Source organism: Pleuronectes platessa, chromosome 17 (genome assembly GCF_947347685.1).
Source record: "Pleuronectes platessa chromosome 17, fPlePla1.1, whole genome shotgun sequence".
Classification (NCBI taxonomy): Eukaryota; Metazoa; Chordata; class Actinopteri; order Pleuronectiformes; family Pleuronectidae; genus Pleuronectes; species Pleuronectes platessa.
Genome location: NC_070642.1, coordinates 17992834 through 18008457, shown reverse-complemented (window position 1 = coordinate 18008457; position 15624 = coordinate 17992834). Strand labels below are relative to the sequence as shown.

The following is a 15624-nucleotide window of genomic DNA, read 5'->3' as shown; positions in this document are numbered from 1 at the left end:
AATATTGATATAATCAGCTGTAGGATTATAGGATTTCTAAGGACGTGATGAGATCCCCCACTAGACACAGAGAATAAAGTCCCTTCTCTCAGGAAACTCCTCTGGAAATCCAATAAAAAAATGATGATTCATTGGAAATTATGAATTAATGAGCATTTGATGAGGAAAACCTTTGAGTTGTGCTTGAAAGCTCCAGAAAATGACACCAAGTTGAAGTCAAAGACCAAATCAGTCTCTTGGTTACAACTAAAGTTAAGGACTATAACCATAATGTCTTTTAGAGTTATGGACCTCTAGGATCTATAAGGACTTCCTGCTCCAGCGCTGATCATCATCATCATCGTCGTCGGCGAGCGGGTTAACATTCCAGCCCTCCTAAGCTCTCTTTGAGACGGACAGGTTCTTTTGAGGGTACAAACTGCCATGTGGTCAGATTAAAGCTTCTGCGAGGACTGTGGGACAGGACACAGATTATCAAGAGATTCTCTTCACTTTCCCTCTGAGACGAAATAGGTTGGACCTCCCTGTTTGTTAACAGCGTGCTCGTCTAACTCCTGCATCAGATCTCCGTCCTCTGTGTGTAGAACATCGCTGCTGACCAGAAGAAGTGGGAAGGATACTTACCTTACTGCTTTAATTGTGTTTTGCATGTGTTAAAGTAAGAGCAAAACACAATAACGCAATAAGCTACTATGTTATCAGAGTAGTACTCCAGTTATTCTTGTGGAGACACTACACAGATATTTCAAGAGCTATTGGATGCATTATCTTTACATTTTCATTCGTGGCATCATCATTATCTATGGCACCCTAATAAATTTGTCATTTTTGTTTTTTCAAAGGTAACCCAGGAACTAATATATAATGTAACATTTCTAAACCCTTCTATCTGATGTCTTGTTATCGTTGCTCCACCAGGGTCAGTGCTCTTGACTTTATCCGCTCTCAATAATGAAGATACTTCTAACACATTATTTCTATTGGGTTAGGGTAAATGAACCTTTAAACACAGATATAACAGTGAATTAATGCAACCTTTAGGAACTACAGTTAAAGACAAAAGGGAAAGATTAGAAGAGGTGGTTCTAAATGAGCAGAAAAATCCCCCCACAACCCAAATCTGGTAAAGGAAATAAGTGAGACACTGTCAAATAGAGGAAGTAAATCCATCCAACCTGAGTCATCAGTTCGTCTTTTCAGCCGGTGACCGACAAACACAGAACCATGTTGTTCTGTGTCAAATGAGTCGAAGGGCCAAAGTCGCTTTTTGGCCCATGTGTCAGGGTTTCAGTTCCATATTTCTTCACAACTTCACTGATAGAATCTACACATTTATGAAAACAACACCAGAAAGATTTACAAAGATAGAATACAAAACACACAAAATCATCTTTACAGGGGAAATACTAGTGTGGCAAAGAAATGTGGACATATATTAGTATAACAGAAAAAAGAGAAGGAATATGTATCTTATTTACAGTTTAAATAACAGCATATGACTTTTGGCTCATTTCACTTTCAGTTCAATACGTGCACCATCATTAACATCAGGCGCTTTAGAGAATCTTCTTCTGTAAATGTTCAGTTCAGTCCAGCTCCTGAACTGATCGTATTGATTGTATTGACTTTGTATTGACGCCGGCAGCAGTGACGCCCCAGTCTTTGTTCTACAGACGTGAAACACTGAGTCCTTCTGTAAACAGAGCTCAGAGGTCACCGATCGCTTTGAAAGACACTTTCACTGTTACTTTCAATCTCCCTTTTTTCCATGAACAGGACAGAGAGTCTCAAATTGCCTCCTAATCGTCACATGTCTCTATTTCCATACATTTTATTTTGGCGTCAAATATATTGGGACATACCTTCAAATGTCTCTCCAGTGGAACAAAGTATGTTCAGTGCTGAGGCTAATATAAATAAGATTTATGTCTAAATTAAAAAAAAAAAATGTAAAGAAATTAACATCATGTTCTTATGTTTAATTTTAGTGTCGTTTACTCAAATTAACAAATGGCCCAAATGATGTCGGAGATTAATTCTAAATATAAACAAATCTATGAGCTGCCATTTTTTTTCTTATAGCACAATTTTATTTTATCTCTCAAGTTCTCCAATAAATAATTCAACAACAACTTCTAAATCACATTGAGTGTTTAACACTGAAAAAGATGTCCAGCTCTTGTATACCTCAGTATAACGGTGACACGTGAGAGGCCGACTGGGGCTAGAAGGGTTTATCAGGACGCTTCTCATGCTGCATTGTGTTCTTTGTTTTGTGCGACTGCAGAGTTTTAGCTTACGCATGTGGCTGCGCCTGCTGCTAACGCTGTGCTGGCAAAGGTGAATCTATTATAACGCCAGCGTGACCTTTCACCCTCGAGTCCCACACCCAGCCCCACGGCCTGTTCACCCAGAGACAAAGCTAGAGGCAGATGGCCTGCTGCAACCTCACACACACACACAGACACACACACACACACACACACAATATATATATATATATATATACAACTTAGCGTAACACTAACACATCAGCTGGATACAGGACTGTCAGTTATGTGATCTTTTGGTGTTACAGATCATTGTCCTGTATGAATAAACCAGTAATTACACTTTTTTGAATCGCCTTAATTAGCAGTTTGTCAAGTTTGACAAGGTCATAAAGATAGCCAGCGAACTCAAAAGAGTTTATTGGCATTCTGGGAAATCTGTATATTCCCTCTCTGGTGGAGTTTGATAAGAAACTTTATAACACTGATAAAGTTTCTGTAGGTTAACATGAATCTACAGCCAGGAGACAGCTAGCATGAAAAGTGGAAACAGCTAGCTTAGCCTTGTAGAGTCCGATAAGACGCCGTACTACACTGATAGAGTTTCTGTATGTTCATAAAGTACAGCCGGGAGACGATAGCATAAAGTCAAGAAAAGTGGTTTACACTTCTTTCAACGCCTAAATCTAAATCTAAAACTGAACAAACGTCATAGGGATATATCCACATTCTGGGAAATATGCATATTCCTTTCCTGGTAGAGTTTAAAAAGAATAATACACCAATTAAGTTTCTGTAGGTTCTTGAAAGCTAAAGTCGCGAAACAGCTAGCTTAGCATAGCATACGAGAAAAGAGGGAAACATCTCGCTTAGCTCTGTCCACAGGTGAAAACATCAACCTACAAGCATTTCAATTGGGGAAAGTTCACCGAAAAATGAAACGTCACTCATTATCTACACACCACTCTGCTGATGGGGGTTTGTGTGTGTGTGTGTGGGGGGGGGGGGGGGGGGGGGGGGGGGGGGTGCCTGGAGCCATGTTGACGTTCGCACACACACACACACACGCATCGCACACATCGCACACATCGCAAAAGCACATGACTAGCTCAGCAAGAACTCGCAAAGGCTGCAGTAACGTTGACATTTTACTTAAATTTATCCTCATTAAACTTTTAATAGCTTGTCATTATATGCATTTGCCGGGCCATTCACATCACCTGATAATTTGGGGGTTTTACAAGCCTAAAAAAATAAACCAACTTGTATGTAACTTTAATGCTTTTAATAAATAAAGCAAAATATGTCCAGGATAGATTAGACTATTCTAAAAAGGAAATGATGCACTCAGGCATGAGAGCATCATGTCATTAAGCCATAAACATTATTAGTATGAGATGATGTTGATGATAAATGAGGCCCAACCTGGTGCATGAAATGAAGATATGAGCTGTGGTTGCCTACAGACCCATTTCCCTGGTGTTGAAGCTCTCCGTCCCCAATCAGAGGGACATGGGGTGAGCTGACCCGCAGCCCTGAGGAATGCTGGGTAGAGCCCCGTGCTTGTGGTCTTTGGAATGCCCCCGGGCCTCTTACATAAGTCCCCTCAGACTGGCTGCTGCGACATTCTGCAGCCTCACCAGACTTCCACTGGAGCTCAGCCTCAGACCTGAGCCAGCATCCCTGTCCTCACACTGCAGAGAGCAGCTGTGAAATGCTGTTATTATGGATTTATGGAGCTGCTGCTTGAGTCATTCAGGCTTTGTCCCTCAGATTTACTTCAAACCATCATCACTGTTTAGACGGTTTAGAGGTTTTGTAGCTGGACGGACAACAGGAGCCGCAGCAGATATCCTGTACTTTCACACCACATCAACGCCATGAGGCTATTGTGGTTTTCAGTGACACACGATTATCTAAACTCCTAATGCAATTGTATGAGACAGACAATTTATGATATTGGGATTTTAAATGTATCTTTTTTAAAATTTGTATGGATCCTTCTAATTACTTAGTTCTCTCAATACACATTTCTTAACCTCATTTCCCTTTATTTAAAATATAGAAAGAGTGCATTGCGACAGAGTTGTGGAAATATTTCAACTTGTTAAAAACAACAGATAAAACAGTTTGTTTAAACTAAGCTTTAAGTTAAAATATTCTTACTGCACAAGGATTTTAGAACTAATAAGTGATGTAAGTGCAGATATAAAAGCCCAAAACAACTTCTCATACATTGATACTTCAGTGATAATAATCTAATTCAGTGTATAGTAGAAAATATTGCCACTTAAAGTGCATTTTGCTGATAATACATAAGTACATTTATAATTAGAGTATATTTACATAAAGGTAGAACTACTGAATTAAAGGATTTAAATACCGGCTTCGAGTTCTCATACTTTGTGTCTAAAGTTTATATATTCAAACTGTGATGAGTTCAGTCTCTTTAAATAATATATAATAGATGTAGAAATAGTGTAAAATTGACTCATTAACCCACTAAAAAAGTAGATTGTGCTACACGACCATGTACACAGCTCCTTATATCTCCTTTACAGTTCTATGGGTAAAGTGGATTTAATAGGCAAAGGTCACAAACCGAGACGGCTTTGTTGACACAAAGCAGTTTAAGTTCAACTGTAGCTCTGTCCAAATCTGACACGTTCTCCGGAAACCAAGTAGGAATAATACAAATGACATTTTTAGGTTCATAAACTGTACCAAACAGTCATATTTTTTATTTCACAATGACACATTGGACAGGTACTAATATACATATACATGTATATGTATATATATATATATCAAAAACACATCAGCTGATATGTCATATCTAAAATAAAAAACAATTATTTTGTTTTCAATTTGCACATCTTAAAGAGTCTTAAAAGACAAAGAATAAAAGTGAACAAACATTACAAATGAAGAACACATCCAAATACATTTTCCAGCACATATTTCTATATTGCATACACATTTAAATCGGGAGTGGAAATTGGAAATGCATCAATGGATTATCTTTAATGATATCTGTGTAGACGAGGGAAAATTCATACTATGTTAAAGGCCACTAATGGACTTTACTTCAGCAAAAAATAGCCTGCTCCGCTGTTCAACACAGAGGGCAGATAACCAGTATGATGATTCATTCCCTACAGTAATGAATAATGTCGGAGGATACCAGCAGGTACTGGTAAGCAGCCACAGGAGCTCTGAGTGGAGCTCTAAAAAAGTCGAACACCAGGTCCCAGTTTGGTCATGCACACTTAGCAGATCGTTATGGAAATATAAAACGCCCTCAGCGTGGATTGTGACGAGGTGCCGCACACATTCATGAGAATCTTCGAACAACAAAATCAAAAGCCATCATCTGTAAGTGTCCAGTACAGATTCACCCAGAGAGTAGTGTCTCACTAATGGCATACAGTGCTCACGTATTCACAACAGACCCGACCCTCTGGCTTGCAGTACAGCAAATTCACGATTGACCATGTAGTTACGCGACAGTGCCATTGCGAGAAGTTCAGTTACAATGCATCTACTATACTTGATGCTATACCACAGCAGATCTGTATCTAAAAGGCAAGGTGTTGATACGGCTCCTGTATCCAACTCATTACTCTAATTAAATCTCAGTCAAGGCCAGAGAAAAAGTCTGAAAAAACAAGATTATAAAAATGTCATATTTGTAAAACTGACTACAGCATAGATGATCAGTCAAAAACCTGACAGAAAATTAGCTAAAATGTTTCTATCAACCAAACTAAATATTACAAACAGCCTCGACAGAGAGAAATAGATTCTTTCTAATAACTTAAATACTTAAATTATTATGCAATACAATACTCTTCCATTTGGGGCCAGAGGGTAAGAAAATAGATCTACTCAAAGCCGACGCAAAAAACAAGACGATAGGCTCTTTGCTGACAGGTCCATAGGCTAAAAGAAACCACCTAGTGATGTGTGCTCTGACTTGCATGTATTGTGTGGGTCCGTTTGGTGGAGAGGTTGTCTCTCCTTCGGTCCAGCAGTGAGAAGCTTTGGCACAGAAACACCATGAGACGAGGTGACGCATTACAACTAGGTGTTAATGAGGAACACTCATGCAGGACTCGCTCCAGTCCTGGAGGAGATAAGGTCAGTGAACCCCGACATGCATTGCCACCACAGTACCAGGGCGACAGACAACAAGAGTAGGGCCAAGTGGCTGGGAGGGAGGGGAGGGTTTGGACATAAGTGGGAGGAAGAGGATAAAAAGAATGAGGCTGTAATGCATAAACAGAAGGTTTTGGGAGGCTTTTACAAGGAGCGATAACAGAGGATAAAAGGTGATGGAATTTCTTTTCTGTATCAGGGCGACTCTAGAGCAAAGAGATAACCACATCCTGCAAATGACAATGATGATGATATTTGCTCAAAGTGGTCGTTTCACAGCCTTTCCTCCATTTCTCTCTGTCCCCTCCATCTCAAAGAGATGACTCCACCTCTCTGGTGATGATAACCTCGGGCTCTGACAGGGGGCACACCTGAAGGCTTGCAGCCTGCTCTGTGGTCTCACTGATCACCTCCAAGGCAGAAGCAGCACCTGGCTTATAGTCACTGTTGGTCTTCTTGTCAGAGCCTGGGGTCTGTTTGTCGTTAGAGCCGCAGCAAAGCTTGGGAGCACACTGAGTCCGACAGGAGAGCTCACAGAGGGAGTCCCGAGACTCAGAGTTGAACGTGACGAACTCTGGTTGGATGGTGGTAGCGTGGATACCCTCATTGTGAAAGAAGTCCTTGATCCGTTTGGCAACCTCCATGTAAGATGTGGGGTCGTGGCACTTGATGTGCGCTGTGGCGATGATGCGGCTGCCGGCCAGCTGCCAGATGTGCAGCTCGTGGATGGCGAGCACACCATCCAGACCCAGCAGGCGCTCGTTGAGCCGGTGCATGTTGATCTGCTTGGGCACGGTCTGCAGCAGGATGAGGGCCGACTCTTTGAGAAGCGGGAAGGTAGTGTACAGCAGGATGCACACCATGATGATGCAGAGAACGGGATCCAGGTAGAGGACCCAGCAGGGGCCGGCAGTCTTCATGGAGGCCATTGTTTGATTGAAATGGTTGTCGATATGGCGGACACATGGGTTGTAACACTCTACATCATCTTCGCAGGGCTGCCACACAAATATGAAGATTACAGAATTAACAACCACGATGACAGAGCCCAGGGCGTCGCCCAACACGTGCAGGAAGACCCCGCGCATGTTCAGCTGCGATGACGGGACGTGGTCCATGTCCTCGAAGTTGGGGTTGCCATTCATCTGCACATCGGTGTTGTCTTTACAGCTGACTTCTGCAGATATAAAAAGCGGGAGGTTAGCTGAGTTTACGGTGACGGTTAAATAATCAACTGAACTTTGACTCTTAAGATACTAATGAAGCATTCACAATGGATTAACATGCATCACCAGGAGTGTAACATAAACAGATGTGAGATATTAGAGAAAAAACAAACAACAACAATCACTTTGTGGAGCCGAATCAGCCGTCTATGAGGATGATGTCAGCAGCACTGGTCCGTTTGAATCAGCAGAGCCAAAACGCAGCTCGTGGTGTTATCAAGTGACCCATTGAGGAGGCGAGTTACCACAGACTATTTACTAAGAAATACACTCTGTTAAGGTGTGTTTTTCTATTTGCCGATAGTGTTCTAGCTTTTACTGTGGAGCCACAGCCTTGTGACCGATTCTGTGCTGCAACTGCTTGGGGCCACAAACAGGAGAAACATGCCAGGGAGCCACGGAGAACCCCCAACACACGGGATCGTAAATGCTGGACAACAACAACACACTATAATATTTCACATAAAGAAGATTCAGTTATCACTGAGTTAGCACACACAGCCCAGGGGGGGGGGGGGGCACCTGAGCAATGGCCGCTCACTTCCATCCGGGGACTCTACGGGTCATTCATCAGCAGCTAATGGTGCTGCTGGGGCTGTCAGCTCCATGGTTACACAGATGTCTGACCCAGTAACAGTGATCAGTGCATGGGGTGGGGGGTGCAGTCTCCATTTATTGGGTGGGGGTGTTAACCCTTCAGTGAGCGAGGACGATCATGCAGGGATGCTTTTGTGGGGACGGTCTCTCGTTGATGTATTAAACTTTTCCGTCACTGTCACCAGGAAGAGTTGTCTCTGTGCGCTACTGTGGTAACCACATACCACAACACGACTGGGAAACACTGCGTTATAGATATCCAATTCTCTCAGAGTGAGTTCAAGCACAATGTGAGGAGTAACACAAAAAAGAAAACAAGATCCAGGATTAAAACGCTTTCACAAAAACAAGTTTCAACTTGTCAAAAGCTGTTCCTCGGCTGAGTCACACAGGATCCTCTGCATATCTACATTTAGAAAGATAGCTGATCGGTGGTCAGTCTTTACAAAGCCTGAGTCTGCTACAAAGGATAGTGTGACACAACAAATTAATGACAGAAGACAAATGTTGTTTATAGAGTAAACACTAAGGCCTGGACACTGAGGTTGGGTGTCCTGGGGGATACGCAGGGAGATGTCAAGTATCTGTGGACTGTTGTGCAATCTGGACAACCGACAATGGAGATAAAGTCTGGGACATTCTGTCAGAGTCTCTGTGGGACACAATGGACTTCAGGGGATTGGCCTGGGCTGCACATGTGAATCATGATTCAACACAAAGAGGGCAAACACAGCGAATTGACATCATGATTGTAAAACACACAGTGAATTGAAGTGAGCTTTAAAGTTTCCATCCTTACCATTCCTCAGTCGCACGTCCCCAGGGCTGTTGTGGTTTGCCACCAGGTTGTTGGTCTCCTCTCCTGGAGACCCGTTCCCAGCCTTATGGTCACTTTTAACCTTCTTGCTCCCGTGGCTGTGGCCGTGGCCACCACCACCACCGTGGCTGTGGCCGTGGCCTCCGCCGGCGTGTTCGCGGAACAAGCAGAGCCCGAGCAGGTTGACCAGGAGCCCCGCGGCGCCGACCCAGGCGACCACCTCCGGTCTCGTGATCTCGTGGGGCTCGGTGAGGCGCTCGATCACCTCCAGCACGATGGTGAAGCACAGCGCCGTGAGGAAGACGGCGTTCACCAGAGCCCCCATCACCTCCGCCCGGATCCAGCCGAAGGTGTTCTTGTTTGTGGCGTGGGTCTTCTCGGCGAACCGCACCGCGACCAGCGCCACCACCAGCGCGATCACGTCCGACAGCATGTGAAAGGAGTCGGAGAGCATGGACAGGGATGAGGTGAACCGGCTCACCACCACCTCCACGATGAAAAACCCGAAAGTCAGCGAGAGCATGCAGAGCAGCCGGACTCGGTTCGGTTCGCAAGCCATCTTTCGCCCGGTCTGGAGTTCAAGTTTGATACGGTTCCTTTCTTCCGAGAACACCCGGAGCCCAGCTAGCTAGCTATCCGGCTCGACTCCAAGCTAACGGGGGTATGCTAGCTGGCTGCCTGAGACAATACGCTCGGTGTAAACAGGGTCTTCATTCACTGCTGCTCTCCAGCGACGGTAGCATCCCTCGTCCTGTGCCGTGGACAACCTCGGGGGAGGGGGGGCGAATTAATCCGTGAGTCGGTGTTGGGCAGCGGGTCGGTTCACCTCCGTCGTCACCAGCACATTCCAGAAACGTTTTGCCGACGAGCTGGTGTTTGCAGACGGTTGAAACTTTGCACCCGAGCCGGTAAACTTTCCACACGAAACCATAGACTGTATATAAAGATGGACGTAGGGTCCGTGACGTAACACGTACCCATACATAGGCAAAGAGGAGGAGCGAGAGTGGTGTCGATGCCCCGCCCACATAGCTAAACATCAAAGGGTTAGCTCAGGGCTAAGGGGCTAGGCTACATGCTAGTAGCCCCGAGTGGTTCCTATTGGTGGAGAGGTTACGGGCAGGCATCCTGATTGGCGGATTTTTGCAACTCTCGTCAGTGGGCGGGGCAAGCGAGAGAGACAACGGCGGTTGCTAAGTACGCCGACGGCAACTGATCTGTCCTCTATTCTGTAAACTTCGTCTTAATTCGTTTGCACATCTAACAGACACATTTTTATTGTTCTTAAATGTTATATTTAATACATATATATATTTTCTAATAAATTGAATTTGTTTTATTTAGGAAAACATTTCTAATAAGAGTGTCAATGTATCATAAAGTAGCATACATGTATGAATCTGCCAGTTATTGCTGACAACAGTTAGTAAGTACCTTCACCTACTCAGAGGTTATTACTACATATTAGCCCAATATTTTAAATAAAGACAAAACAAATATAAGATAACTTGGCCTTTCATTGTGTGAAACGTCTTTTCTAATGAAGTGTCCTCTCTATTTAATTTTAAACGACATCTTAATACAACAAAGTGTGTTGATCTGTTTTTAATCAAGAACAAATGAGTTGTGAGGTCTGATGGCAGTAATCACACTGTGTGGTAATGACGGTTAAAGACCCAGTAGAGGGGGAAACTGATGACCCCTTGTGGAAACTATCAGATTTGATTAAAGTGTCAGCGTGGTGTGATTGAGATGTAAATTCATTACTTTTTTAAGAGTGAATGTTTTAATACAAGTTTTTTCTTTAAATCCCAACCTCAGTTTAAATAGCTTAATCTTCCTATATTTTATAAATTACATCAGACTGACTCAAAAGCTGCATTTTATAAACTTGTATTTATTATCTATTATTTCACTTTGAACATAGAAAGTATATATCTCTGTAGGACGTCTTAAGTCCTTTTGGGTAATTTGTAGATTTAAATCAGGAAATGCAGCGAAAAACAATTGAATTCACAATCTTTTTTTTTTTCATAGTTCACAGGTTCATTTCTTCAAAGGTTCAATTATTGTTTTCACTTATAAGAAACTTGGTCATAACAAAAAGAAAACTTCACATGTTTAAAAATATACAGCAAGAATAATCTGAACATTTCACAATCCCTATAGCTGCCTATAACATTAAAACACACACACGACAATAAACTGGCTTGAAATGTTGTCATCACTCTTTGCATAGCAACTAAATAATCATAAATAAATATTTATTTACATCCAGTTATCCTGACTCAGAGCCTTCCATCGCACAACAAACAGTGACATCCCATGTGGTCAGCGGAAGCCGAGGATCTGTCGGCTCTTGAACTGACACGCCATCTCCACTTCTTTCAGCGTGAGGCCGCGCACGTTGGCCGCCTGCAGCCTCCTCAGTATCAGCTCCTGGGACGCCGTGCTCCGACGGCCGTGGGGACGCTGGTTCTCTTTGCTCTCACCCGCAAAGTGGACCTTCCTCTTTCCCGGGGAGAGGCCATCCTCATCTAGGACCAAACAGCACGGAGTGACTGATTAATAAAGATTGATTGACTATTGTCAGGCAAAGAGTTTAAAATGCAGGTTCAGTATAATCACTTTTTTATTGGTGTATAAAATTTTTATTAGCAAGATAAAAAAATAAATAATAAATATACATTGATAACAGAAGGACAAACACAAAGCTGCTCAGTTCTTGTCTCGGGTTAGTAAGTCCAGAGCTCTTCTCCTCAGTCCCATACCTATGTCTTTGCCATATAACGGTGAGAGGTCCCTCTGCTGCTGGAGACGGGTATAATTCTTCAGTAAACGCTCGGCCCTGAAACGGTAAATGAGAATAAACCAATTGTACCAGTATGCAGAAAGAAAGATTGAGATGAAAGGGTGAAATGGGGAGATTGTTTCATGAGCAGTGTGTGGCCTTGTTTAAGAAGTTTTACCGTGCAATCTTCTCGTTTGACAGCTGTTCACGAACACACAGCTCCTGCTCCCTTTCTGCCATGAAACATGAGAGGAAAACTTAGCTTTCATGTGTCAATGTTTTACCTGTTTGTTCTTTTTAAACAAATGTGGAGCCAGTGGCTGTTGGTGTTGAAGTTAGTTGGGTAAGGCAAACAGTAGGTCACAGCATTTGTGTTTCAAAAGCAACATGCGTCAACCAGTTCCAAGCGTTTCTACGAGGTCAGGATGACTTACTCTTGCCCATAATTGAAGATAAGGTGAAGTAGTGGAGTAGAGATAACCCTCTACACATCACGTTATCTATCAAACTATCTGTTATCAGTTCCATGTTGGTCTTGTTTGTAGATTTATGACAGCGAGCAAATATCGGTATCGCTGAGCCAGAAGAACACAGAGACATTACAAACTATGTATGACGCCAAAACAATAGCTTTTATCAAACCATATGTCAATAGCTAGGACCAACAAGCGCTTCCATACACAGATATCAATGCACCATTTAAACTGATTGTTCAATGATACAGATACTTCATAGAATCCACAGCTATTTTACTCTTCCATTGTAAGCACCTCTGAATACAGAATAGGAATCAGGCTGTGAAATGTGAGTGCAGCTGCCGGTCATCACACTTTATGCGGTAGTAGAGATCAAATTCTTACGCTCCAGCCTCTCTTCACGTTCCTTCAAAGCCCTCTCTCGGTCCCTCAGCGCCTGTTCCCTGAGCTGGAGCTCAGCAGCGGAGGCGGGAGCTGGTTCCACCGGCTTCGGAAGAGGTCGGTCAGGGTCCGCCGACTTCCTCCGGGCCCGCGCCTCGGCCCTCCTCTGCTCCTCAGCAACCGCATCCGCCAACAGGCTGCTCTGGAGAATGGACTCCACCGAGGGCCTCATGTAGTCCTGGTGACAGAGAGGAGTCACTACGGTTTCCTTTAGTTTTCCTACACTACTGTTCAATTCATTTCTAACCTTTAAGTGGAGCATTTTGCTGAGTAAGCTGTTCAGTTCCTCAGAGTAGCGGTACGGGATTCTCCTGAACTTTCCCTCCCGGATCCTCTCTGCCAGCTCCTTTTGGTTGTACGCAGTGAACGGAGGCCTGAACAGGAGAAATCCTGAGTAAGTTTCAGATTTGTTATGGACAACCAGCTGCTGGAGGAAAAAATTAAAAGCTGGAAAACTTACGATAATGCGCATAGTTCATACAGCAAACACCCCAGTGACCAAATATCCGACTTCTCGTTGTATGACAACTGGTTTATTTGCTCCTGCAAGAAAAAGGATGAGGGATTGTTGCAGGATTAGGCTTCAATCAGGAGGATTAAGAAACACACACAGCGGGATTAGACAACTCACTGGAGACATGTAGTACGGTGTCCCGACAAACGTCTTTGCAAAACTGGTGTCATGATTCAGGATCCTGGCAAGGCCAAAGTCTCCGAGCTTGACGTTCTGCCTGATGTCGAGGAAGATGTTGGCTGGTTTCAGGTCTCGATGAAGAACGGTGGCCCGGCCGTCGCTGCGCCGGTGGCACTCCTTCAGGGCCGACGTGAGCTGCGCCATGACTCGCAGGACGAACTCCTCCTCCAGGTAGCGCCTGCAAAAAGGTCAATGAAAAGATAAAGCAATGCCGATTATGCAGATACTATCAGGAAGCTCAGATTTAATGAGGATGGAATTTTATATAAATGCACATGGTCACCTTTCCTTGATGCAGCGGTCAATGATGCTGGACAGGTCTCCGCCCTCGCAGTACTCCATGATAATATACAGGGTTGTGTTGGTGCGGTCTATGATGCGGTCGTAGTACCTTACAATGTTCGGGTGCTTGAGCTCCCGCAGGAGGTTCACCTCTGACACCAGCATCTGCTTTTCACTCTCCGCCATGGTGCCATAGTCCAGCTCCTTCCACACCAGGATCTTTAACACGAAGAAGAAGAGTTAATTAACGACAAAAGGATGAAGGTGACAATCAAGAACTGGGACTGGGAAGCACAAGACTGAATTTAAAGATGGACGAGGCACATCCGCTTCATCCCACAAGAAATGATACCAAAATAACTTGGATACGAACGCTGCCATAATAATAAGATCTGCCTCCAGTAAAATTACAGAAACCACCTTTGAGAAGCGGGTAACCCCCATATTCAGAAAACACAAGTTAAACATGACACACAGTTCGTTTGGGATCCAGCTCGTTAAACAGATCTTCAGGTGTGGCTCCCCTGGCTCAGTGACATGGCTTCAGATATCAGAGCGACACAGGATATTTACCTGGAACAAGTTAAAATGGCTGCTTTGGCCTGTAGGTAGTGAAAGTGAGCAGGTGTGATGCCATTTTACAAATCACCACTAATCACCACTAAAGTAAAGTACGTTTTAAGTATAACAGCAACAAAGAGGAGAGTCAAGATCGAAAGATTTATACAGATATTTGAAAAAAAACAAAAATATAATATGTGTGATGTGTATTTTATATGTATTACTGTACAAAGTGTGTGCAAATAAACAGTTTAACAATATTGCGCAGTGGACATTGAAGTGCACAGATAGAAACAATGTATAATAATTAAATAATATAATAATGTCTCACAGGGTACGGTTTAAATCCGTATAGTTTGTGTACCTGCAGGTAAACTGCTTGGTTCGTGCACCCAAGGTCAAACTGTGTAGTTTGTGTACATGCAGATAAACCGTGTAGTTTGTGTACCTGCAGGACAACAGCTTGGTTTGTGTAACTGCAGGTAAACTGTGTAGTTTGTGTACATGCAGATAAACGGCTTGGTTCGTGCACCCAAGGTCAAACTGTGTAGTTTGCGTACCTGCAGGTAAACTGTGTAGTTTGTGTACATGCAGATAAACCGTGTAGTTTGTGTACCTGCAGGACAACAGCTTGGTTTGTGTAACTGCAGGTAAACTGTGTAGTTTGTGTATCTGCAGGTATATTGTGTAGTTCACTCACTTTTCCATCGGCTTTCCGGGTGATTTTCTGGCACTTTCCATAAGAACCGGAGCCGATAGTGTTCAACAGCTCGTAGTCGTCCACCCGGGACGGCATGTTTAAACCTCGAGTTACCAGTTCACCAGTCCACCAGGCCGCTAAACCTGCTAACGTCCGGAGGACCTAGTTAAACACGATCTCAAACCAGCGCTGAGTTGACCTTTAGCCTCGACGCAGATGTTTTGAGATGTTTGTTTTCCTTCTCTTCCGGATTTGCTCGCGTGCAGCAACCGTTTCCTCTTCGTTTAAATCGGTGCCCGAATCCTCACCGCCGATTGGCCCCGCGCTCCTGGCATCGTGACTCCTGATTGGTCGGCGGGGAGTCGCGAGTTGTGAGGTTGCTAGGCGCCGCAAGCCCCGCGAGAGTTGCGCGGGTGGAGGAGGCGTGTCCACAAGATGGCGCCAAAAACACACGTTCTACCCAAAAGCCAGTGTGTGTTTGGATGAGAACAAAAAGAAGAGACGCGATAAGATAAGATAATATAAAATAATATAAAATTAGATAAGATAAGATAATATAAAATAATAAAAAATAAGATAATATAAGATAAAATAAAATAAGATAAGATGAG

The 15624-nt window shown here is 43.5% G+C and overlaps 2 protein-coding genes across 2 annotated transcripts; both read right to left on the bottom strand.

Annotated features, from left to right (window-relative positions):
• Positions 1-4972: 4972 nt before the first annotated feature.
• Positions 4973-10038, bottom strand: slc30a1a (solute carrier family 30 member 1a). The gene is made up of 2 exons (XM_053445507.1): positions 9051-10038; positions 4973-7605 (listed from the first exon to the last, which is right to left on the bottom strand). The coding sequence occupies exons 1-2, from the start codon at positions 9625-9627 to the stop codon at positions 6740-6742; spliced, it is 1443 nt and encodes a 480-aa protein (XP_053301482.1). The 5' UTR covers positions 9628-10038; the 3' UTR covers positions 4973-6739.
• Positions 10039-10945: 907 nt separating this feature from the next.
• Positions 10946-15285, bottom strand: nek2 (NIMA-related kinase 2). The gene is made up of 9 exons (XM_053445270.1): positions 15014-15285; positions 13754-13971; positions 13408-13648; positions 13237-13319; positions 13024-13150; positions 12720-12954; positions 12038-12092; positions 11840-11916; positions 10946-11605 (listed from the first exon to the last, which is right to left on the bottom strand). The coding sequence occupies exons 1-9, from the start codon at positions 15107-15109 to the stop codon at positions 11400-11402; spliced, it is 1338 nt and encodes a 445-aa protein (XP_053301245.1). The 5' UTR covers positions 15110-15285; the 3' UTR covers positions 10946-11399.
• Positions 15286-15624: the final 339 nt, after the last annotated feature.

Coding starts and splice junctions, on each gene's coding strand:
- slc30a1a (XM_053445507.1), bottom strand. CDS start 9,627: ATGGCTTGCGAACCGAACCGAGTCCGGCTGCTCTGCATGCTCTCGCTG. Junction 7,606..9,050: donor GGACGTGCGACTGAGGAATG/GTAAGGATGGAA, acceptor TTATATCTGCAG/AAGTCAGCTGTAAAGACAAC.
- nek2 (XM_053445270.1), bottom strand. CDS start 15,109: ATGCCGTCCCGGGTGGACGACTACGAGCTGTTGAACACTATCGGCTCC. Junction 13,151..13,236: donor TATGAACTATGCGCATTATC/GTAAGTTTTCCA, acceptor TCTCCTGTTCAG/GCCTCCGTTCACTGCGTACA. Junction 11,606..11,839: donor GTTATATGGCAAAGACATAG/GTATGGGACTGA, acceptor GTTTGGTCCTAG/ATGAGGATGGCCTCTCCCCG.